Here is a 26633-nt window from a genome sequence, read left to right as displayed (position 1 = left end):
TATCATCCCTTTTCACCCTTTGCTCTTGCCTCACCACCTTTTCATATGCCTCGTCCATGGTTTTGGGTGCTAACACATCTATTCCTCCTCCTATCTTGTGGTTAAGTCCCATAATGAACTTCCTGACTCGATAGTTTTCCTCTTGATGTACAAGGGGCATGTACTTGATCAATCTAGTAAAATTTTCCCAGTACTCATTGATGGACATCTCACCTTGCTTAAGGTCTTGAAAATCTTGCAACTTCTAATCGTAGAACATCTGTGGAAGCCATATTTGCCTGAAAGCTCCCACAAACTACTCCCAAGAAATTTCTATTATCTTAAGTCCCATCTCAGCCTTTTTACTCTCCCACCAAGTGGCGGCCTCTTCTGAGAGTTGATAAGCACCCCAGGCTGCTTTGGAGTTGTTGAAGTAATTTCGAAATTCAAAATATATCCCCATCTCAGTAAGCCATTACTCAACGGCGTCCCTAGATGCAAATCCTTCAAACTTAGGGGGTTTGATCTTATTCATGGACAGATCATCCGCTAGCTCATTCTTCTTGGTATTGAAGTCTAAGGTCTCTACCTATTCCTCCTCATGTTGATGAGTTGTCCTGGTTTGCTCTTGTATATCAGCATTAACCCTAGACCGAGTTTTAGATTCTTCATCTCTAGGTTCTCGTTGACTCCCAAACTTCCTTTGAGGTCATCTAATCTAGATTGAGTTCATAACTTCCAAGAGTTGCCTCATCATGGCCATGTTAATGTCTTCGGATTCTCCTCTATTGTTTTCAGAATGATCCATGACCTATCTATTTTCCCGGTTAAGAGAATTAATTTATGCTTATTAGATTCATTTTAGTTTTCATTTAATATAAACATAACAAGAGTGTATCCAATATCAGAATAATACAATTCAAAATTTTAACTTTATTTATTAATTCAAAAAGGGTTTACATTCCTTTAATTACAAAATTTCCTCGACTCTCAATCAGAGTCGCTATCACTTTCTGTGATAGGTTCTTCTTGATCACTAAACTTAGAGAAAGGTACAAGTTTGTAACTAGGGATAGGTACTCGACATTTCACAAATTCAGTCTGGATTTCCTTGTTCTCAAGGGTTTTTCTAACATAGGTTTAGTTTCTATTATGAATTCCTTCAAAATGGCTGCCTTGACTTCCACCTTATTGGCAACAGTCCATTCTTGCCTTTCTCTACGAAGCCGCTTAAGTGCCTCTGCCATGGTCTCCGTGTCAGAGGGGGTAGAGCAACATGTGTAGTCATGATTTAACCAGATTTTCCAGAGTTGGGTACACATAGGGTGTTGGACTTTCTTTTGAGGTGTTCGTCGGATCCACATCCTGTGAAGCACGATAGCTAGGTTTCAATTTCTATCTAGGTTTGGGTGATGAGCCCAAGGTTCGGTGTCAAACTTGGAAGCTCTGATACCATATGTAACAATCAACATTTCTAAAATAGAAATATAATAAAATTTTCTAAAATTTAGAATAGGTTTTCTTTTTGTGTGTTTTAGTTTAGTTGCTTGAGTGAGCCAGGTTCTTAATTTGCCTTGTCATTTGGCTCAAATTTCTTATGTGGCTCAGGTAGTTTAGTTGTTTGCTTTCTTTAGCTTAGTTTGCTTGGTTTAGTTTTAGTTTGCTTTTGTCAATCGTTGCTTAGTTTAGGTGTCCTAAGTGGGAGCCTTCACTTGTGAGAAAGGTGTTTGTGTTGATTCGGCATACACTGGCGCATTTTGGATCTAATGTTCGGTCTATTTCCTAGATATCAACTTATGAAGCGCTCTTGAATCCGAGATTGTTCCTCTCTAACTTCATCATTTGGTTAGGACTTGTACTTGACTCAAAAAGAAATCATTTATTGTGTCTTGATACCGACATCTTTCGATAACTATATTTTACACGCTTAATCAAATTGCTCTAAGTCATTGTGGTTTCTTAGGTGAAGTCGTGACTAGTGAAAAATCTAAAATCCTGCTTCAGCGCCACTTTAATTCTCAAACCCAAGTGACCTTCATTACTTACAAGCCAAGTGTGGAAAATATGTGAAAAGAAAGCAGTATCATCAAAAAGAGAAAAAATGAGAAAGAAAAGAAAAGAGAAAATCAAGAGAAAAGAAGAAAAGAAGTGAAAAAATGAAATATCAAAGTGTTTGGCTTTGGGAACATGCGAGTAACTCTAACGGGACTATGGACGCCTGGCTGGCAATGGAGCAATATTTGTGAGATAACGACGATAACCTCATCAGGGCTATAGACGCTCATTGGCAGCGAGGCTCTATCCAAGATGCTTTTGAATTTAGATTAACCACGTAGCTAGTCACAGTGGATTCTAAGAGTCACATTGTTCTTGTGAGTTGGGAATGAATGGATTCGCACACACATGGGTAATCGAAGACTAAGTACCTTGATTTGGTTTGGGATTCTTCTTCCACCTTGAGTATGCTTCCTAGTCTCCTGATAGGTTGGGTTGAATTTTCTAGAGGTTCTAGGTATGGATTGAGTCTTTATCTTTGAAATGTTCAAGAATATTTATTCGAGGTGGCGCTAGATGTTGTGACGTTTTCACACATCGTCCCATTGCAAATGGGGACCTCGACTTTTCGCTTTGCTTTAGTGTTTTGCTTGGTAGTAGTTTTCTAGTTGTTAACCTTTACTTATGAGTGGAGGTGGGTTTTGTCAGTTAGTAGGGTCTCCTTTGCAAATATGGATGGGTCCTAGGGTTTGGTATGGCAAAAGTTAGGTTTGAAAAATAGATGTCAAGAATTGTTTTCAATGATGTGAACTATCCAAAATGATGAGGTGTGAAAATGTTGAACTTACCAAAATTTCCAAGGTAAAATTTGACTAAGGCAAAATCTTGCTCACGGTGTGGTCTTGTCACTAGATTGCTTATCATGAGGTATTTGTGCAAATCAGCCTTGGAAATTGCGCCTAAGCTAGAGATGAATTGAGGAAAGGAAACATCAAAATGATCATCTTGATAAGTGATTTGTCTAAGGCAAAGGTGAAATACAAATCTACTTGCGCCAATGGACCATAAAAGGCCATCTTAGCAAGCTGGTTTGTTCAATTGCATGGCAAAATGCTGCCGAAGCAAGAAATGTTTGTGCAATCAAACACCAAATTTGCGCCCTCCCATGCAAAATTTGTGCAAACACTAGGTCAAAGTGTGCCTTCCCTTAGAATTTGTGCAAATGACTATCAAAAAGCCGCCCTCCACATGTGCAATTGAACATGTAATTTGTACCAAGCTTGTGCAATTGGCCATCAAAATGCACCCTAGCTAGATTTTGTGCAAATGGACCCTTAAAAGCCGCCCTAGCATGGTAAGTCGGGCAATTGGATGACAAGAATGCGCCCAACATCAAGTGTTGTAAGTGAACATGAAATCTGTGCCTTACATTGTGCAAAGGAGAGGGCAAAATGTGCCCCAGTTTGTGGAATTAGGGGTAGAAAATCCGCCCAAGCAAATAGGGCAGGCCTAAGGTCAAGCATGTGGGCCTAAAATGCAGCAAAGGGGCCCTAATTTGAAACGTGTGAAGGAGAAGCAAGCTGAGACGTGTTGAGAAGATGGAGATAGGACCTCATGAAGCGTGTAAGCCCAAAGTTAGGTCTTGACCTAAGCAAAATGCGTGGACCTAAATCAGGACATAGGTCCTAAAACAAAATGTGTGGCTCCAAATCAAAGGTGCAAAGTATGCATGCTTAAATCAAACATTTGGAGAGCCTAGGTCCTGAATCAAGAGTGTCAAAGGAGACTTAAACATGAAACGTATAAGGGTGGTCCTAAAAGGCAACGTATGAAGAGAGATCTTGAGGTATAACGTGTGAAGAAGACCTAAAGGTGGCGTGTGGACTTAAAACATCAAAGGCGTAGACCTAAATTGGGGCATGCGGACCTAAATCAGATATGTAAAAGGGTAGATCTAAAAGGTAACGTGCTGAGGGTGGTCCTATCTTCATCTTATTGAGAAAATAAAGATTACTCTTGGCCCAAAATTGAAATGTGTGGACTCATAAAGATTAGCCTTAAGGGGGAGCAAAGCATGAAATGTGGGGAATATTAAAAGATAAATTTCATCCCTTTGAAAGCATTGAGAGATAATATGAAACGTATGGGCCCAGACCAAAATATGTGAACACAAAGCCTAAGGCATGTGGAAGATTAAACCAAAGGCCAGACCTGAATGAGGCCTGTGAAAGCCTGAATGCAACATACATTTCACACTTAAATTTGTAAATCATCTAATAATTATTTCTTTAATTCATAATGTTTTAATTTGAATTAATTTTCTTTTGCAGGTCTGATTGCAAAACATGAGGATGTGAGGCCAAAGTTCAAGTGCAAGTGGACTTCATAGAGGGATGCCAATGCAGCTAGCATCAGGGTCTCAAGGGTGGTGTGTCAAAAGATCAACATCAAGAGTTATACAAGCAAGATGATAGACTCTACAACTTCAACATTACAATTGCAACATGGAGGATTCATCAATCCAAGGCAAGGACAAGGAATTCAATTCCAAGGCAAATTAAAAGGAGTAGAGATCAGATCTGAGCGTGTTTGAGGAGCAGAATCAGATTTGAGAAGGCGAAATTAGACTTAAGCTTTGTTTGATACATTAACAAGACTTCACATGAATGCACAAAGAAGCAAATCAGGTCATGCAAGGAAAACTCAACACGAGGACACTTCAAGGACATGAAAGGGAGATTCATCAACATCTTGTTTTATTTTGCAAGATGAAGAAAGTGCAACTACAACAAAGACTTTTGCAAGGTGTGCGCCCTTGGTCTCCTTGTGCTGTGTAGCGTAGCGCTCGGGTTTGTGACATGGCTTAACTGCCTCCTATGGATTCTATAAGTCTAGTGGTTCTATCAGGCATTAACAGGTCGATCTTTTGGTGCAACGACAACCATACTTCTAACAAGTGGTATTAGAGCTTGGGTCATAGGTTCAAATCCCTTTGCTTGCACTGGGGGGGGATTGTTGCAAGGTGTGCGCCTTTGGTTTCCTTGTGTTGTGTAGCGCAGCGCTTGGGTTTGTGACATGGCTTAACCCCTCCTGTGGATTCTATAAGTCTAGTGGTTGTATCGGGCATTAACAGGTCGATCTTTTGGTGCAACAGCAACTGTACTTCTAACAAAGACAACATCAGAATTTAGTACATTTCAAGGTCAAATACATCTAAGGTATAAGAGGGATGATAGAAAGAAAGACCAAGACAAGAAAGATAGTCAAGAGGAAATAATTTTCATTCCTAAGGAGGTAGAAGAACTAAGCAAAGTTAGAAAGTTTGCTTGACCATGCTTAGATGATACAATTTGGGAATATGACCCATCATCATCATATTAAGCTTGGAGATGCTGAATATCAAGAGATATTGCTCGACTATTTACACATGTGATGAGGTACCAAGTCTACGGAGCAAATTGAGGTGGCACCCTTGTCATCACCAACCATCAAGAGGCTCCATGTCAACGTGTCTAGATGCAATGTACCTGACTCACCCATGGAGGTACAAAGTTTGAGATACCTAACCTCAATTTCTATTGGTTCACATTCATTGTTGGACCTAAATGTAATTTTCTCATTGGCCAAAAGGGAGTTGTTGTAACAAAACTAAATTAGGGTTTCTATTTTGTAATCTTGGCCATTGATTGTGAATCAATCTAAGCCATTGAATTGTATTGAGAGCACTATAAAAGGTTCAAGTCTCTCATTGTAAAGGGTTAATAGAGGCTTAAGAGAGAATAGTGGAAGAATAGACAACAATTAGGAATTAGAAGTTAAAGTAAAAGTTAGAGTAGGAGGAGAAGGCAAAGATTGTTGCCAAGATCTTGTTGCAAGATACATGTAGTTTTCATTGAAGTTATGGTGAATTCTCTATGTTAATTCAACATGTTGCATGATCTCTACTTCTCATTTGCTTTAAAGTTGGTTAGATGAATGGAAGATATCATTGTTGATGAATGGTGTACCTTATGTTCATACTACTTGTAATTTATTGATTACAAATTGCAGTGCGTAGTCAATTGAACTTGTGTGAAAGCTTAACTTCTATTACTTCATGCTCATTGTTCGTGTGGCTGATGTGCATTGGTGATATGAAAATCATTCGTTTATCCTTAGGAGATTGCACCAGTTTTGTGTAGTTGTTCCTTGATAGCGAAACAAAGCTTGGTCTGGTCACACCTAATCAATAATTAGTTCCTACATTCTAGGATTAGATTAGAAATCTCAACCCTTTGTCCTTTTGCTCATTTTTTTTAAAGTCAAGTGAATTTTACGTTCCAACAACATTCAAACAAGAGCTAATACAAAATGTAAGTCCCCTTGTGATTCCAACAAAATCACATCATACACACCGAGTCTATCCAAGAGCACGTCAAGACCTAACATTCAGAACCTTGGAGTCATCTCATTTGATCACGCAGTTTAGCACTTGGGAGGATTTTGTTCAAGAGAGGATAGAGTATTTAGTATTTTATTCTGTGTTGCATAATGCAAAGAAAACACATCAACAGAACCCATGGTAGATTATAAATATATATTTTTGGTATCTCTTGCTTCTTGTACAATCATTCTCACTTAATTAATTTTTCCAATGTCCTCCAAAAGAAGGTTAAGGCAATGATCTGCACAAGTGGTCCAAAAAGGTGTTTGATACCTTTCTTGAAGCAATCTTCTAACTGCTATATATGCCACTGCATTGTCAGTAACAACTTGTACAACATTTTCTTTGCCCACCTTTAAAACAACTTCCTCCGACAACAAGTTCAAATTTTGTGTATTCTTTATTTTGTTGGAGGCATCAATCGAATTAAAAAAACTAACACCATTTGAAGCCACTAAAAAATCGAGGGTGTGGTTCTTTTCATTTGTCCACTCCTCTGAAATAATTGTGCATCCAAACTTTCACCATTGCTTCTTTTGATCTTCCACAATTTGTTGTACATCTTCAATAGCATCTTGGAGCAACTTGCCACTTAAATCTTCTGGAGAGGGTGGCTTTCTTTGCAACTATCAATGTTGTCACCAAACACTCCCAATGTGGATTCCTTGCCACATTGAAGGGAAGGTTGTCGTAATAACAAAAAATTGCACAAGCCTTTGTTAAACAAACCCCAAGATTGAGAGGAGGGGGCGAATCAGTCTTGATCAACTCTTAAAACTTTATAGCACAATTGCAAAACACCTTAAATTGATCAGCAACATTGAAAGATAAAACAATGAACACAGATGCACAAGATAACACTAGATTTACGCGGAAAACCCAAGAAGGGAAAAACCACAGTGAGAGTTTATCTCACACTATATGAAACAAATATTATAATGTTTGTTTTAGGTAAATTTCCAGGGAAGTCTAGTGCTCCTTGATGAACTTGTAGGCTAAGGTTCACTACCTTAGGGCAAGATACAAAGGACTTGCAGGTTGAGATGCACTGCCTTAGGGAAAGATACAAAGATAACTTGAATTACAAAGTATATGCCTTCAACATCACAACATCCAACAGTCTCCCTTGAATGTAGTTGCTCTTGACTCATTGCCTCAACCAACCTTTTGACAATTCAGCTCCAATACTTCCACCGCACACATGTGCTACCTCAATTTCGCATCTTTCTCAATCCACTCTAATCCACACAAATTGCAAATGAAATGATCTACTATATATATGATGCAGATCAGGGATAGAAAAACACAAAGCAACTTCAAACAACCACCTATAAGACCCTCTAATCATCAAAGTATGGATTTTCCTTCACAAACCCTCATTCTTCCTAGTAGCCTTCCAAACATGGTTTTTCTAACATAACTATCAAGGTAGTGATGGCATTCAAAATGTAAAGACATTTCCAGATACCCTTTTGGACATTCTTAAACATATCTCAAAATCAGGTAGGGTTACTTTGTACAGACTGGGCCAAATTTTGACTGTCCTTTTAGGAATTAGGCCTAATTGGCTAGTAGGCTTATAGGCAACTTGGTTTTGGTCTCCAAATGATTCCAAAAGGTTGTTCAAGCATGGTTTAGGCTTAGGAAGGGTTCATACACTTCCTCCAATACCTCAAAACAACCTCCAACCACTTTTGTTTGATCAATGCAAATTAGGGCTCTTTATCAATGATTTCGGCTTAATACATGGGGATATCAGGCCTAGGGCATCACTTTTCCATGTGCAAAACTTATCCCCTGCATTTGCAACTTTGGAATGTTGAAGAACATGTTAGTACAGACCATTCCACCAATTTGTAGGAGTTTTCACCAGTGGAATGGTGATTTATGCATTTTTCTTTCACTCTGCCTACCCTAGGTAGGGTTCTGACCCGTCTGGAAAGAAATGCCTATAGATTCCTCTAACTTGATGAAATTGGATGCCACCAAATGCAAATGAAAGCTGACTCTGTCTAGTTTCATTCCCAATCAGTTTCAGATCATTGTAAATCCGTACAAGCACGGACAATGCAGAAAAGCGGGAAGGAAATGTTCAGATGTGCAGAAACAATGATATTTCATTAATTGTTTCTCACCGAAAAAAATCATCCAACCCCTTGGGTCGTGTTGACGTGTATTTTGTACACTATCAAACACAGGATAAAATACCCAAGGGTACCTTATCCTCTCTTGAGTAAAGCCTCTGATTGTTGAAGATATCGCGGAAAAGGATCAATCAGGATGACTCCAAGGTTCTTCGTTGTAGGATCTCTACGTGTGTATAAGCTCTCTGTGGTATGATGTGATTTGCTGGAATCACAAGGGGACTTACATTTGATGATTGAATGTCTGATCTGCTTTGAATATTGCTGGAACACAGGCTCTTACTAGCTTTGATTTAAGAAAAGAAAAAAGATGAGGGCGAGGAAAGGATCTAATCCTAACACTAAGAATGTAAGAGCAATGAATGATCTTTGATGAAATTCTAACTAAGTCTTGTTTTGACATCGTTGGACCATCTCCACAAGGTTAGTGCGATCTTCGAAGGAAAGCTTTATGATGTTCAAATCATCACTGCAGGCATAGACACTATCAGGTTGATGCATATCAATGAAGAAGCAACAACTGAAGTTAAGCTTAAGCTAAATGATTCCAGTTGACTACACAAGGCAAGTCTGCAATCAACAAACTGCTAGTAGTATGGATATACGAATTCCACCATCAATCAAGCACATTTCTTCCATTCATCTAATAACATGAAATCAAATATAAGAAGTATAAAGACCATGCAAATTGTCGAATCGACCTATAAATTTCACCATTTCTTCAATGAAGTTACAAGTCTCTTACAACAACATCTTGGCAACAATCTTTGCCTTCTCTCTCTACTCTACTCTAATTGCTATTCTATCAAATAGCTAATCACCTTCTAACTACTCTCTATCTATCTTCTATTAACTGCTTCTATATGCCTTTACAAATGAAATGCCAGGGCTTATATAGTGCCCTCAATACAATTCGATGGCTAAGATCAATTCGAGATCAATGGCCAAGATTTTACAATGAAAACCTTAATTAGGGTTTGTTACAACCATTACATAACATTTAATGCTTGACCAATGATAAAATTGTATTGCTTGGACACATGTCCTCTCTGGAAAATTCAACCAATGGATAGCCGGGGTAGGTACATAGAAGTTTGTGCCACCTTCCATGACTTGGGTACATTGAATCTGGACATTGTTGAGGTGGACCACACTGACTGGAGAAGTGATGACTAGGATGCCACCTTGTCTGACACTTGTAACTTGGTAGATATTCAACTTGATGTTGTTGAGAAGCTAGCTTTAATTAATTCATTTGGAACTATCTGCTTCTTCAACGAACCCTTGCTCTAACTCCTTGTGTCCTTGATTGGCAGGATGATTGATGTACCTCGCCTTGGAATGCTGGATTGGAAGAGGTCGCCCTTATCCTGATGATGCTGGATCGAAGAAGGTCGTCCTTGTCGATGTTAGGCTGGAGGAGGTCGCCCTTGTCCTTGCTTGATCTTCTTGGAGGAGACCGTCCTTGATCTGGCTTGATTTTCCAACTCCGGGATCCCCATTTGATGCCTACACAAAATATTAAAGTTAGTCTTTTGAGCATCAAACCTCAAAGCATGAAATTTAAGACCTTTCAAAGGTAAAACTTAAGATATTAATTTGAAAAAGTAATGATAAATCAAGAACTATACATTTTCAAATTAATAATGAATGGAAATTGGATTTTCAAGACTTAGATTCAATAGGATCACAATAAGTCTTGAATAAGAACTTCAAAAAAGTAATTCTTCATACCTTCTCTTGAGTATTAAACTCTAAGAAATGATGCAAAAAAAATAGATGAATTTCGCTAGGCAAAGTGTAGATCATAGCCTCCTCTTGGATGAATCACGCCTCCTCTAGCTTGGAAAAGAATTCCACCTTCCACTAGCTTCCTCAAGATCTGGAAATTCGCCTTCAAATGTCTTCAAAAAATCTGGAAATTATCCTCCAAACTAGCAAGAAATTCGCCTCTCCAATGGCCTTCAATATGAATTTCGCCTACCATTAGCTTCTCCACACTTAGTAGAAATTCGCTCCACTCCTTTGGATTTCGCTCCTCAAATTGCTCTCCAAATTCGCACTTGAAAGAATGATTGAATGATTTGAATTGTGAAACAACACCTCCAATATATAGAGCGCTCACCTTCCACTTACCCATGAGGCCGACCTAGCAAATAAAAGGTGAAATAATAAATAAAAACCCAAAAGGAGTAGGCCGACTTGTCAAATAAAGGCAAATAATGCCTTGTGCGCTCCACATTTAATTTTTTAATTTAAAAAAAATTAATTTTAAATGCCTTCACAATAAAAGTTCAATTTTTTAAGGCCTAAAATCAATTTATTAAATGCCAATTTAATTAATTTTTTCAAATATTCCAAAGTTAGCAATTTGGCATCTAATGCGATTTGGAGGATAGTAATGTTTGGGATATGGCAAAAATAAAGAATGCACATGTTAAGTGCTCTGGTCCCTTGGAGAGGGACAGGAGCACTTTTTTATTTTTAGGCTAGGATTCTCAATTTTTTAAAGTCAAACCTTTGTTCACCATGTTTTAGAAAATCCTTCCCATCTCATACAATTTTGCCTTAGCATAATCTTGGAGGGAATTTGTTGTTTTCATAAAAAGCGCTCTGGTCCTTTAGTGAGGGACGGGAGCACTTTTGAGTCCATTGCATGAATTCTTGATCATATCAACTTCAAATTATCCTCCAGGCGTAGAATATCACATTTCACTCCATCTTGAGCCTTGGTAATAAAAATATCATTTCAAAATGCAAGGTAAATGGTCATATTTGGAAATTGCGCCCTGGTCCCTTGGTGAGGGACGGGAGCACTTTTGCCAATTGTGGTCAAAATTTGCAACTCTCGCATCTCAATTCCACTTCAAGGCATTTTAAACACTTTTTCAAACTTGCGCCTTGGCCTGAATTTGTCCAAAATTGGCAAAAAAGGCTAGATAACATGTTAAGTGCTCTGGTCCTTCAGTGAGGGACAGGAGCACTTTTTCAACTTCAAGCTTATCCGTCCTTTGCTAGCTTTCCAAATTATCTTCAATGGGCTAATCATGTCTTCTTCCATTCATTTCAATCACAAACTCGCCTTGTCTTTGCAAGAGATTTGCACTTTTTTGGAAAATCGCTCTGGTCCCTTGGAGAGGGATGGGAGCACTTTTTGGAAAATCTCTTTGGTCCCTTGGAGAGGGACGGGAGCACTTTTTACATCTTGGCATACTTCTTTGTTCTTTAAACCTCTCAATTGCGTCCAAGGCATAAAACATCATTCGTCCTTCCCATCCAAGTCAAGTTTTGCCATAAAATATCAAACAAAGAAGAGAAACTTGAAAACGTGGCATGGTCCTTCAGTGAGGGACAGGAGCACTTTTTCAACTCTTAGCCAAATTGTCTCACTTTTCACCTCGAAATTCCTTTGCTAGGGAAGATTTCACCTTACTTCATGCTATGAATAAAAGTTAATGTCCAAAAAAGGTCTAAAATTGTGCATATAAAGAAAAGCGCTCTGGTCCTTCAGTGAGGGACAGGAGCACTTTTGACCTTCTAGGCAAAAACTTCATCATTTCATCATTTTTGATCAAGTCTGGATGCTTTATCATGTTCATTTCGTCCTTCACTATGCCTTTGATGTTTCAATTTGACCAAACAAGGCCAGGAATGGCTCAAATAAGTCTTTTCGCCCTGGTCCCTTGGAGAGGGACAGGAGCGCTTTTGCCTTGGTCCTCCTGAGAGGGACAGGAGCGCTATGCTCTCTGGATCCTCAGTGAAGGACAGGAGCGAAATTTGACTTTTCGAACTCTCCGATAGGATAATTTTTATGGAATATAACATTTAAGTATAAGTGATACTTTAAGTTATATTCCATATATACTTTCAGGATGTTTGAGAGTGGTTTCAGACCTCCAGGAGTTATATTGCAAAATCTAGTTTTTTGAGGTTTTTTAGTTTCCAGACTTAGTCAAATTTCAGGATCAGGACTTTCAGACTTAGCCAAATTTCAGGATCAGGACTTCACTCCAGCAGGACCTGCTATCCTATTGATCTCCCCGACAACACTCAAAAATGCAAAGGCCAACTGACAAAACCCTAAAAGACCTAGAAAACAAACCCTAAAAAGCAAAAAACATGGGTCCCCATTTGCAATGGGGCGATGTGTGAAAACGTCACAACAGGTCGGTGACTCAAGGCCTTTTTAAGGTTTTCCAACCTCCTCAAACGATTACCAACTGAAATTTGAATTATGGATTGACAAATCATCCATTTGTTCACGTTTAACACACAAAATACAAAGTTGCTCTTTACAACATTATGCAACTTTTACAATATTTGCACTTTGACACCACCAAGACTCAAACTAGACATCAACAAACATAAAATGGTCTAATAAGACCTTATTACATGTGAGAACATCAATTGAAACCAAAATACCAACTTTAGCCTATTGGACCTAGTATTGGACCTCGGGTACTCCTGCACCAATATACCATCAGCATCATCACAAAACATCAATTAGGTCTGCCAGAATAGGGGACAAGAAGTGATCCCACAGGGTCGGCCACAAAATATAATTGTAGTGAAGGAGGTCCTATCTAGAAGATAGAGAGGACCTAAAATACCTTAACACATCATCCAATGCAGTCCCAAACATCACACATGCTAGCGCACATCAAGGTCAGCAATAAGGTAACATGCAGGCAAAACAAGGAGCACATTACCAATCAGCCCAAAAACACTTTCTCCAAATGAATTCTCACAATGTGGATCCCCACAAGCCATAGTAGGATCCAAATAGAGATCAACACATCTTCCAATGCTCGTAGAGACCCCCAAAGATGCACCACAAGGAGAACAAGCCTTCTCGGCCAGATAATTGCAAATTACCTTAAAAGCCATCACTAGACCGAATTCAACACCAAATAGACCATCCAACATCATGCAAACCGCATAGAGGTGTTCCATTAACCCTCAACAACATCCTCATACACTTCTTCCATACTGTCAAGCCAAAACAAGTTCGCAAAAACCAAATTGACACAAAATTCTTCATTACTGGAGTGCCAAGAAACACAGTCATGAGATAAACATTGATAGACACACTTCCATAACATTTCATCATTTGAAATCTGAACTAAGGAACTACACAAACATTATAAGCATATCCTCCAAGCCGCAACAATAGGAACTGTTACCTATTTTTCGCTCCTGGCTGAAAAATAGGTTGAGAAATGCTAGCATGAACAAAAGAAAGCTAGTGTATGCTTATTCTCTATTTTGTGTTTTAAAGATGATGTTTCTAAGTACTTGTATTCTGTAACAACAAAGAAAAACATCTCATTTGCAAAAGAAAAGTATTTTTTATTCATTTTCAAAATGCGTCCCACACAGGAGCCGTGGGACTAGCTACGTATATCCAATGCAGAAGAGAAATATACACATATGTATGCAAGTACAAAATAAAAATAAGGCATGTCAGAAGTGGAACCAGTCATTGCCTGAATGACTGGAACAGTTGAGAGACGCTTGTCGTAGCCTTTGTCTTGCTGCTCCCCCCCGGTCCGTTGATGTTTTCCTTCTGATATCTGCAAAAAAGGTTGAAACAAACAATGTGTTAGAACATTTTGTTCTAAGCAATAGCTGGCTGCATTTCTGACATATGTACTAATGCACGCATATATATATACGATCCCTACGTACATCAAATGCATATAGCTCACATCACAAATGAATCTCCAAAAGGCAAAGATCAGATCAAAGGAAAGTCACCATAAGTATGCATTTTTGCTAACAGGTTTGCTTCATGTGCAGGAAAAGGAAAAAGGACACTTTGCTGGTCATAAAATTCACTAAGATGAGTGGAGACGAATGCGGCTCCCACAAGGGTTGAGCCCAGCTCATGTGAGGAAAATCAAGGTTTAATACAATCAAATCAAATCAGGGCTGGTGATAAAGGGGAGAAGACATTCAAATTCTAGTCATTATTCCATTTGAGATTAACAGTCTTTATCCTGATTATGGGGGTGGAGTTACTGTCAGAAAATATTTCAGATTGTGGTACTAGTTGCAAAACAATGGCAGCCATTGTTTAAAGATAAAGTCAGATTTATAGGTGATCAGTCACCTGGGCCACACCAGAATGAGGATGAAGCCCTGCTCACAAGTTCACTTCAGTCTTATGTGAGTGTGGACAATCAAGAATCAAACCAATTATCAGATTCCAGCTACATGTGAGGTATGATAGTCTACAGTGAGATTGATTTTCCTTGTTTCATACACATGATTACACTAAGAAATACTTGTTAAGATCAGATGACCAATATTGTCTAAGAGAGCTGATTTTAGAAACTAGGAGATTGCCTAATAGGAAGGTCCTACAATTTGATAATGAAATTGGTTTGTCATGGGTACTTCACCATTGTGGGGTTGGTTGGAGGCAAATAAAATAACAGCTAAGGAGATGCAGATATGTATCGGTTTTATGACAGCTAAGGCAGCTAAGAAAACGTGTGTCTTACAGCTGGACACCTCATAGACCAGCACTTGTGGGGATACAACCTACTCTGGAAAAAGATGCAATTAGGTACAACGAAGACACTTTGAAGAAGCATGCACATGATTCTAATTTTCTGAAAGTGACCAGTAGTCGTTTGCCATCACATAAGCCTTGCATTGAGGACCACTCAAGAATGGATTGATAAGTATGAAGTTAAAGATGAAAATTCAGACTTCTTACAGTCTGATTTTGCATCAGCAGTTGAAAAAGAGCTTGAGAAGATACACCAAAGACAAGACAGTATTCAGAGACAATCACTAAGGCAAAATCAGGGCCATATGACGAGACAACTCAACAAGTGACAGTCTTTTGCAAAAGAAGATGGTAGTAAATGAAAGATCAGTCAAGCATGCCAAGAAAAACATCATAATGATATTTAGTTTAGAGACTACAGGTTTGGTTTGTGAATGGATTACAGCAAGGGTTGTCAGTTGAAGACAAATATGCAGAGTCATAGATGGAGGGACAGTCATAAACAGATCGTCAAGGAACACGTTTGGCATTGTGTGAGTTTTCCCAAGAGATAAAGGAACTTCAAAACATATTTCAAGGGGATATATGGCAAGTGTGAAGAGCTTTTGTAATGCAAATCATGACTGTTAACTATTGAAAATGGTGTAAGCAAAGAGCAGATCCAAGGAGGCTGTAAGACACAGAATCTTGCATATGAGGCTCAGGTCAAGGCAAAAGAGCAGCAGGTCCGTGAATTAATGGTTCATATAGGAGGGTTTCCTATCCAAGGACATGAAGACTATATGAAGCCTATTGTACCATGTGATCTGCAGTTTCACTACCGTAACAAGATGGAGTTTTCATTTGGAACGAAAAGTTGGTTACCTGAAGATACAATAAATGGAAAAGATGGCAGAGAAATGAACAAACCCGCCTTAGGACTTCATGTGCCAGGGTGCTTTGATAAGATTCTCCCTATAAAAAATTGTTTGTCACAACACAAAGTAGCGAATCATGTACTTGCAATTGTGCAAGAGTGCTGGCAGGATCCAATGTCAAATCTATCTGCTTATGATGTTTATAAACACAATGGATTCCTCAAACATCTCACTATAAGAACAGGCAGAGATTATGACACAAGAGCATTACAGATCATGGTCAATTTAGTGACATCCTGTTACAAGCCCACATTGCTTCAGCCTATGGTGAAGAAAATTGTTGATACCATTCCAGAAGTGGTGGGCATTCTAAATAGTGTTAATACTTCTGTTGGAAACACATCAATTGGTGAAGAGGAATATGTATTGCATGGTAATAATAGCATAACGGAGACTTTAAGAGGGCTTACTTTTGAAATATCAGCTAACTCTTTCTTTCAAACCAATACTCAACGGGCAGATGTGCTATACTCACTGGTAGAAGCAGCAGCAAGTATAAGAGGTGACAGCTCAGAAATAGTTCTGGATTTGTTTTGTGGAACTGGTACTATTGGTCTTACACTAGCCAAAGAGGTTAAGTATGTCTATGGCTATGAGGTAGTCCCTGAAGCTGTAGCAGATGCTCGTCGAAAAGCAGGCATGGTAGTCGGTCATACTCCCCAAACAACTGGTGCAAACTGTAAATGTAACAGCAGAATATGGCGCATTGATGTTGGGATGTCAAGTGGAGTTCTAGGCGCAGTTTCAGAGGTGCTAGAAATTATAGATGACCAAGTAAGAGTGATAAGGGCCAGTACAGACAAAATGCTCAGAGAAGAAACAGTGGACTACTATAGTATTTGAGCATTCCAAATTAGTTCACCAAGATTCTTCGCGTCATAACTTTTTTAGCAAAAAGAAGTGTCATAAGCATGCCATTGGAGTCCTGGATAATATTTTGTACTTTTAGGTAGTTATCCAAAAAGGGTACATGCTTGTATTGAAATACATATCATAATAGGACATCATCTTGCTTCTTCAGTTGGGCAGTATGCATAATGGAATGAATAACAAGGAAAATACTCAAGGTTTCGGGCTATGATATCATAAAAATATACATCTTGCCTTTTGTTTTTAGAAATATTTGTAATGAATAAGCAACAGGGAAAGTATTCAAGAATTTGGGCTGCAATTTGATGGAAAAAGAACTTCATATTCATTGATAAAGTAACTGCCATGCCGTCACTTTCCTGGCTTATACTGAAAGAAGATATATGAACCCAAAGAAAGGAAAATAGTTGGGAAATTGCAAGCAAATGCCGAACAGATTCAAATACATGAAATTTTTTCAAAAACGCAGAGAAGAAAGCCAACATATTGCATTAAAAAAGCTTTTCTTTCTTTCCAGAATTACAAAAAATGGCGGACCTGTGCAACGTAGCGGATGCAAAGTGAAAAGAGCGCCCAGCAAGCAAGGAGGCCGAGCTCCGAACACCCAGAATGTACCCAGAAACACAAAATGTTTTCCACAACGGCTCCAAAATAAGCCCGAAAACAGCAGAAAATACAGTCGAAGAACAGGTCTCAAGCAGAAACAGAGGCCCAGCGTTCAAAAAATGCGCCCAGAACAGAGAGAAAATCAACATTTTTTCTTCCACGCCCAGCTCAAACCCTAAGCGGCGCCCTCGAGAGATGCAGAGCCGTTTCTAGAATGGTCGAAAGACAAAATGAAGACTCAAACGAGCTTTTAGGGTTTTCATTTCCCTTAAATGTCTTCGCATTTTTCTTTTCCCTTCTATGCCACGTAAATGGTTGGAGGCCACATGGCAAGGTTCGCTTGTATTTCCAAGTGATTCTAATCACTTTAAAAACTTTGTAAAATTCTTGCTTCCTAAGTGATTTTTATCACTTTGTCCCCTTTCATATTTCCTATGCAGGATGACTTAAAAACTCAAGAAATGTGCCCTATGAAGGCTTGTAAACAAATGCCTTTAATAAAGTTTTCTTTTTATTAAAAAATTTTATTATTTTTTTTGATTAAGCATTTGTTTGATACTATTTTTATTTTATATTTAAAAAATAATAAAATATAATAAAGAATTTTATTTATTAAAGTGTTAATAAAACACTTTTATTAAATATATTTTTTATTACACTTTATTATTTAATATTTAATAAATAAAAATAATAAAATTATATTATTAAAGTGATTTATTTGTTTTATCGCTTTAATTAAAACAATTCTATTACTTTTATATTATTAAAGCTTTTTAAATATAAATAAAAATAAAGTCAAACAAATGTCTGACCAAATAATAATAAATCTTTTTTTTGAAAAAATCACTTTATTAGATATTTTTGTTTGGGCAAAGGGAGGGATATTTTTGCATTTATGAGGGCTTGCAGGCCTGTCAGAGACATTTCAGAAGCATTTATGTTGCATTTATGAGGTTTTATGTTTGCAGAATGGATGACTTAGCCTTTTGGCTCAGGTTTATCCCTTTTGAGATATTTTGGAGGCCCAAAAGGTAGGGTTTTTGAGTTTGCTCGACCTAAAATGAGGAGGTGGAGACTTCTTGATATGTTTGGAAAAAGGCATATAAGCTGAGGGCCTTCATTTTTGTAAGGGTTCTGATTCATTCATCTTGGAGCAGACTGTAATTTTTTGGTTCTCTCTGCAAGAATGGATGTCTTTGTAACACATTTTCAGGATTTATAAAGCTTGGTGATACCTGTTTGGCAAGGATAACAGCTTGGTTTGCTGCTCTACTTCTCATCTTTCTTTGTTACTGCATCTTCAGGGTTAGTCAGTTCTTTGGTGGTTGGCTTTTGCCCCCCCCTTAAAATTTACATCTCCTTTTGATGCCTTATGCAGAAATACATATACTACTTGCAGGTCATAAGCTGTGTTTTTTTTTTATGATTAATAGTCTTAGGTCGTGAAAAAAGGATTTTTTCCCTCTTAGGACTGTGATTATCTAGCCTGTTTATGAAGCATTGATGCAAGGGTTATGAGTTGTTGGTCTGTGTGAAAAAGGGTTCATTATCATTGTTGTACTGTGTGTCTTTTGCTTAGATAGATTCCAAAAAAGAATACCATCTGGTGCAATCACCTTAAATTCAAGTTTTAGTTTTTACATTTTCTCCTCCTTACTCTTTTCCCTGAAGAAATTGTTAGTTTAGGTGCAGAATCTGAAAAGAACCAGCTTACTCTGGAGGTTCACTCCATTTTTTAGGCAACCCACAGGCCTAGGAGGGTTCCCATGTGTCACAGGCCTGCTGAGTTGATAGCTTAGCAAATAGGGGCGCAGGTTCAAGTGATAACAGGAACATCAATGTGGAGCATTCTCCTGACTAGACCTGACCAATCATCAAACTACCAACATACTATTGTAACTAGAAACATCAGCTGCAACAACATGGACCTGTATAGATAGTAGTGCAACATCCACAGAGCATAAATATTAAATCCAAAATCACAAGACCATATCTCCACATGTGGATAAATGTGGAGCATTCTTCTAGACTGTCTTTAGCATACTTTTCTGCATTCACACACTTCATCAATTTTTGGAGACTTGGATACCTTAAAACACCATTTCATCACTTAATAGAGATACCGCAACAACTTGTAGTATGCACAAGATCATTTGGAAAACATATCTTCAACATCATGCTTCTAATCCTCATCTTAATAAGATGTTATCATGATACCATCTGTGCTATTGAATCATGAAAATTAGCACCATCACTACCATAAGTATCTGCATACAAGGTAGGACATCAACACCAAGAAGGTGTACATCCACAACACTAAACATCTTCACTCATCAACCATCTGCACTAATACATTCAATGACCACATATGCAATCTCTAATTTCCTCAATACTAAGGGTTGACATCAATGACAACACTTAGTGATCAATGACAACAACTTGCCAAACTACCAACAGCCTTGTGTACTTCTTTGTGCACCTCCTTGTTTCACTTTGTAGCTTCCAATGAAGGTTGTACTCTTGGTACATTCTTAAGCACAAAAAACTGCTGCAATAGAATTTTGCTCAACTTGGATGAGGAGGATGGGCCTTGTACTCATGGATTATGACTAGAACTCGCAATGCCTTGTGTATGCACATCATTTTCTCTTGAAAAATTAGGAGGAATGGCTTCATATATGGTTGCTTGTGCCTCCGCCCTCTTCGATTTCTTTTCAGCTAGTGCTGCAAGAAGGGCACCATTTCTCATTTCACCTCTTCTAGGGTTGCTTCGCACGGCTTGGCATTGCAACCAGGAATGCTTGCAAGATGGTATTTGAGGCAATTGATGCCTCAACTAAGTTTCTTCTTTCACCAAGTGCAAATCACAGACCCTTGTACCAATTCCATTATGTCATATTTCCAAGTGGGGTCATGGCTTCCAAGGGGTCTCCTTCCAATAGGCCGACTTGCACTTGCTAAGTTCAAACTAGATGTAGAACATGATGCCATTGTAATTTGTGATTGTAGATTAATCTACAATATCAATAAGAACAATAAAAGTGATTAAAAAAATATAGCAGTTTAAAGTTGAACATGAATTTTTAAAATATGCATTTAAAAAATTTAATTGTGATATGCTGAATTAATAAATCGTAATAATTGAATTAATGAATTTAATAAAAATATGATAATACCTGTTACCTATTTTTCGCTTCTAGCTGAAAAATAGGTTAAGAAATGCTAGTTTTTACAAAAAGAAACAAGTGTGTACTAATTCTCTATTTTTTGTATTTCCAACTGCACTAAGAAGTGAGCTAAAGATGGTATTTTTAAATACTTCTAGTCTGTAACAACAAAAGAGAGAGACATCTCATCAAAAGGAGAAGTATTTTATTCATATTCAAACATGCATCCCACACAAAGAGCCGTGAGACTAGCTACATGCATCAAGTGCAGAAAAGAAATATACAGATATGTATACACAAGTACAAAAAATGAAGAAGGCATGTTGAGAATGGAACCAGTCATTGCCTGAATGACTGGAACAGTTGAAGTAGGCTCGATGTTGCCTTTGTCTTGCTGCTTAACCCCGGTCCGTATCTGCTTTCCTTCTGGTATCTGCAAAAGAGTTAAAATATGCAATACGTTAGAACATTTTGTTCTAAGCAATGGCTGACTGCATTTCTAACATGTGTACTAATGCACGCATATATATATATGATCCCTACATGCATCAGATGCATATAACTCGCATCACAAAGGGGTCTTGAAAGGCAAATATCAGATCAAAGGAAAATCACCATACATATGCATATTTTTCCTAACATGTTTGTTTCATGTGCAGGATTAGGGAAAAGGACAGCTTGCTGGTCATAAAATTCACAAAAATGAGTGGAGATGAATGAGGCTCCCACAAGGGTTGAGCCCAGCTCATGTGAAACGATAGCAAGGTCTCATACAATGAAATTATATCAGAACTGGTGATAGAAAAAGAGTAACAAAATGCGAGTATGCGATCGCATGATCAGCCAATAAGCATGATAAAACTCTCCTTTTAAAGGACATGGACAAGGTATTTATGCATGCTAAGGAGATATGCAGTGCATACAGAAAGCTGTACACTAAGTATAGAAAATGCATATTCAGTTTTTCAGGTTCAGTGGGCAGCGAATAGTAAGGAATACAACGCATTTTCAGAATCATAATGAAGACATTTTCTAACACAATGCAAGATACCATTAAACACAATTATAGAAGGGATGCATATAATCAAAGATACAATCACAGTGATCGATTCACAAAGGCATGCAGTCATATTCCAGAAAGTGATACAAACAAGATATAAAGTCAGTATGGGCAGCAATCATTCACGCCACATGGCTACATATCTTCCATGACAGCAGGTGCACAAGTCTTAAAACAACATTTAATACGCCTTTCCAAAAGGTATAAGGGAAAATGCATGCAAGGAGCATGAACAAGATGTGCAAATATTTACAAATGATCATTAAGAGGACATTTTATGCATCAAGCCTGAAATTTTTTTATGATAAACTGGAAGAGGCGTTATTGATCAGACATTTCAACAATTTCAAGACAGCTACGTCCTTGCAAATGATATTCAGATTTAAGAGTATTTTGTAGAAGTATGCAGCTACAATTTTCATAAAATACTTATTTTAATGCACAGCTTAATGGCAGATGACAAAAGGGAGGTTTATAATGTTTTCTACCATTTTCAAATCCTTACAGTCATTCAGAGATGCACACAGCAGTATTGTTTTCACATTTTTTTTCAGTCTTTTTTAAATAAAAATCTGATTAAAACCATCATTTTCGGAAGGCTGTAGCTTATCATGCAAAGTTGCCAAAGAAACATTTGCATAACGGGCATGATCTGCTTCGTAATGACTCATTACAGGTGGTTGTCGCAACAGTTGCTTTTGGCATGGGAATTGACAAGTCAAAAGTTCGGCAAGTCATTCATTATGGTTGGCCACAGAGCTTGGAGGCTTATTATCAAGGGGCTGGTAGAGCTGGAAGAGATGGATTACTAGCAGATTGTACCTTATATGCTGACATGACAAGGCTTCCATCATTGTTACCTAGTAAAAGAGATGCGGAACAAACTCAAAATGCACCTAGTATGCTGTCAGACTGTTTCAGATATGGGATTTCAGCAACATGTTGCAGAGCGAAAGCACTGGTTCAGTACTTTGGGGAGGATCTGATTGCAATGAAATATGGAATGTATATTGCCTACCAATTGCCTATTTGACAATACATAGATGTGATATTTGCATAAAAGGACCACCCAAATGTGAGAACCTCATCAAAGCAGGGATATTACTTAGGGTTTTGGTGGAACTGCAGAGCAGTGTAAATTATGGACAATCAGACCTTAGTAATAAAAGAACTGGAGATCATCATTTTGGAAGATGCTCAGAAATGGTTTCCTTCAAGGAGGTCATTAAAAGAGAAACATAAAAGCATAAGGGTTAAAAGAGCAAAAGATAGCGCACTTTTGAAGTCTTAAGGGTTTCATTGGCATGCTATGTGATAGAGTCTTCATGTTAGTAGATCATACTGTGGAATACCTATCTCAATTACAGATCATATGGAGTAACAATAACCAGTTTGAGAGTAGTAAATGTTAACAGTGTGGACTGTAAGAGATTACCATTCTTAAATTAGTTGTTTTCCTCTAAAAATTTTGTGGAATCCAAAGTGAATGGCAATAATTTCATATACATGGAGACTAAAACCCTTATTTTTCGGAAAATTATTCTCAGAAAATCAGAACCAGAACAGAAGATTTCAAAGGGGGTAAGCAGTGGCAGCCATTAATGGTGAAAATACCTGCATTTCCTTCTAAAAACCCAGCTGGTGACCTGTATGTGTTTCTTAAATATACAAGAAATGCAAGGGATTGAAAGGGATGGCGTCAACCTTCGTTCTAAGTTACTATCAACTACACAGAGGCAATACTGGGAACAATGTTAAAGGTGGAGACTGTGGAGGGATTCAAACATATATTTTCCTGCTTATCTGTTTCTTCTACGTGTTTAGAGATGTTCAGATAAAATTGAAAAGCCATGCAATGATTCATAAAATACAAATTTTCCTTCCACACTTAGTGAAAAATAGCGAACCTGTAAGCAGCAGAGATAAGTGTTGAATGCCAAGGAATGAAGAAATTCGCAGATTTGGCGCCCAACACGCACAGAAAGTCATCAAATTGCACCTTGTTTTTGCAATTAATTGTTTCCAGCAGAGCCCAAACCCCAGCTCGTGGCGGCGCCCAGAGGTTTTACAGCAGCAGGGATGGATATCGAATGCCCAGGAAATACACAGTAATACAAGAAAATTTCCACGGCGGCTCCCTAAAATAGGCCCGAAATTAGCAAAAACACGGAAAGGAAATTAGATTGTAAACGCCCCATAGGCCCAACACTCAAAATTACGCCCAGCAACAACAAAAAAACTGATATTTTCCTCCTTCCATGCCTAGTTCAAACCCTAGCGGCGCCCAGCTTCAGAGAGAAGTTTCCAGATATCGAATGAAGAGGGGAATGAAAACTTTAGGTTTTCATTTTTGCTTTTGTTCATTTCCTCTCTCTTTCTCCTCGTGAAATACCTAAGAGGAGGGGAGCGATTTTTGTAACCTTTACTTACTTCTTAAGTGATTTAATATCACTTAGTTTTTTATTTTTCCCTATATCTTATTAAGTGATTTTAAATCACTTAAGAAGTATGTCCTTCAAATACATGCAAATGAATGAATATTTTTTTTAAGTATTTTAAAAAAAAAAATCATTGCCTAATTAAACATGTGCTTTTTTCATTTTATTTTATATTTTTGGTAAAAATGTAATAAAATATAATGAGGGAATTTATTTACTAAAGTGTAAATTAAAACACTTTAATTAAATATATTTTTTATTACATTTTATTATTTAATAAATAAAAATAATAAAATTATCCTATTAAAGTGATTTATTTTTATTTATCACTTTAAATAAAATAATTTTATTGTTTTTAAGTTATTAAAACCTTTACTTTAAATATAAATAAAATAAAATCAAACAAATGTTCAATTAGGTAATCATGATTTTTAAAAATCACTTTATCAGATATTTGTTTGGAGGTCAAGGAGAGATATTTTTGCATTTATGAGGGCTTGCAGGCCTGTCAGGGATATTTTAGAGTCATTTATGATGCATTTAAGGGGTTTTATGGTTGCAGAATGGGTGGCTTGACTTTTTGGCTCAAGTACATTCCTTTTCAGACATGTTTGGGGCCAAAAAGGTGGGTTTTTTGAGTTTGCTCGACCTAAAAAGAGGAGGTGGAGCCTTTTTGACTGCCTTGGAAAAAGGCATATATACTAGAAGCTTTCATTTTGATTAGGGTTCTGATTCATTCATCTTTTAGCAGACTGTAATTTTGGAGTTCTCTCTGCAGGAAGGGATGTTTTTGTAACACATTTTCAGGAATTATAAAGCTTGGTGATACCTGTTTGGCAAGGATAATAGCTTGGCTTACCTCTCTACTTCTCATCTTTTCTGTTATTGTATCTTTAGGGTTAGTTAGTTTTTTGTGGTTGGCTTTTTGCCCCCCTTAAAATTGCACTTTCTGTTGATGCCCTATGCAGAAACATATATGCTCTTGCAGGTCATAAGTTGTGTTTTTAGTAATTACCAGTTTTAGGTTGTGAAAAGGGTTTTTTCCTCTTAGGACTGTGATTATCCAGCCTTCTTATGAAGTATTGATGCAAAGATCATGGGTTGTTGGTTAGTGTAAAAGAGGTTTATTATCACTGTTATACTGTTTATCTTTTGCTGAGTTGGATTCCAAAATATCATTTGGTGCAAATCACCTTAGATTTAGATTTCAGCTTTACATGTTTTTTCCTCCTTACTCTTTTCCTTGAAGAAGCTGTTAGTTTAGGTGCAGATTTTGAAAAGAACCAGCTTACTCTGGAGGTTCACTCCATTTTTTAGGCAACCCATAGGCCTAGGAGGGTTCCCATGTGTCACAAGCCTGCTGAGTTGATAGCTTAGCAAACAGGGGTGCAGGTTCAAGTGATAACAATACCATCACTTAACCCTAAAATGTAAACCCTATATTTAAAAAAAATGATTCAAATTAGTATATATCATTCAAATTCTAAGCAATCCAGAAATTTGGAAAAATTGAGTCGATTCAATTCAATCAATTAACATGTTAAAAAAATTTAGAAATCATTTACAGATTTAAATACTTAGAAAATTTAAAAAAAAAGAAAAAGAAATTGGAATTAAGCTGTTGCAAATTTGAAATTTTGGAAGTTTCTTCTTCAAATCGCCAAAAAAATCTTCCCAATGCTATCTTGAATTTGTGCTTTCTGTTATGTGTGTCAAGGAGGAGAAAATTAAGGTTTTTATGGACTCAAAATCATGTTTTTACTGTGCTTTCTTGTGTTACTGCTGTGTCAAACTTATGTTTCACAGTTGTAGAGGCCGCACACAAGTTTTTACCATAGACTCACTGAGTTTTGGCAGGTACTCGCCAAAAAGTTTGGCGAGTTTTTGTTGCAAACTTGTCCCACTTGGCTTGGCAAGTAACCCTTGGAAAATCGTGATCCAAGAAACATACGAGTACTCGCTAGGTTCATAAACTATGATTCAATCCACTAGTGCTTCTGGCTTCAAAATACCAGAATATGTAGTTACATCTAGCTTTAGAAGTTTTTTAATATTTTACACCACCAAATTAGGCCATTCTTTGGGAGCTTGTTCTGCTGACTTACCTTCTATGTATTTGTCATCATTTTTTTCATCTATGACATCATGTTGTTGGGCAATATTTTAATTCTCTTATATCCTTTTGTAGTATCTGCGATTCTGCACTTCCTCTGCAATACAAGCATACATCAGGCCTTCATCTTGAACACAGCCTCTTGTTATCCATACTCTTTTCTGTTCCACAGGGTCATGTTTATGTCAATATTGTGTAGCATCAAATTATAAATCTATAATCAATCAAGAATTCAACATAATATGGTAGTAGAGCTTGGTATTTTGTTAATACTAAAAGACAAGTATATACTATGATAAACCACTTGAAGCTATTCACCAGAATAACAGACCTGCTGAAGATTAGAAATCTCGATCTCCATTTATGCAGTATTTCCACTAGCATAAAAAAGTTTTCCTACTGAA

General features: G+C 37.5%; 2 protein-coding genes across 3 annotated transcripts in view; both read left to right on the top strand.

Annotated features, from left to right (window-relative positions):
- The window catches only part of LOC131073369 (probable lysophospholipase BODYGUARD 4), a 141176-nt gene that overhangs the window by 91944 nt on the left and 22599 nt on the right, over positions 1 to 26633 (top strand). The gene's annotated exons all lie outside the window — the stretch shown is intronic.
- LOC131859375 (uncharacterized) lies at positions 14388 to 17234 on the top strand. Its single transcript, XM_059213030.1, has one exon. It carries the CDS (start codon positions 15796 to 15798, stop codon positions 16816 to 16818), a length of 1023 nt encoding a protein of 340 aa, XP_059069013.1. The 5' UTR covers positions 14388 to 15795; the 3' UTR covers positions 16819 to 17234.

The sequence above is a fragment of the Cryptomeria japonica genome, chromosome 10 (genome assembly GCF_030272615.1).
Source record: "Cryptomeria japonica chromosome 10, Sugi_1.0, whole genome shotgun sequence".
In the NCBI taxonomy this organism is placed as follows: Eukaryota; Viridiplantae; Streptophyta; class Pinopsida; order Cupressales; family Cupressaceae; genus Cryptomeria; species Cryptomeria japonica.
This window is presented reverse-complemented; position numbering and strand designations above follow the sequence as displayed.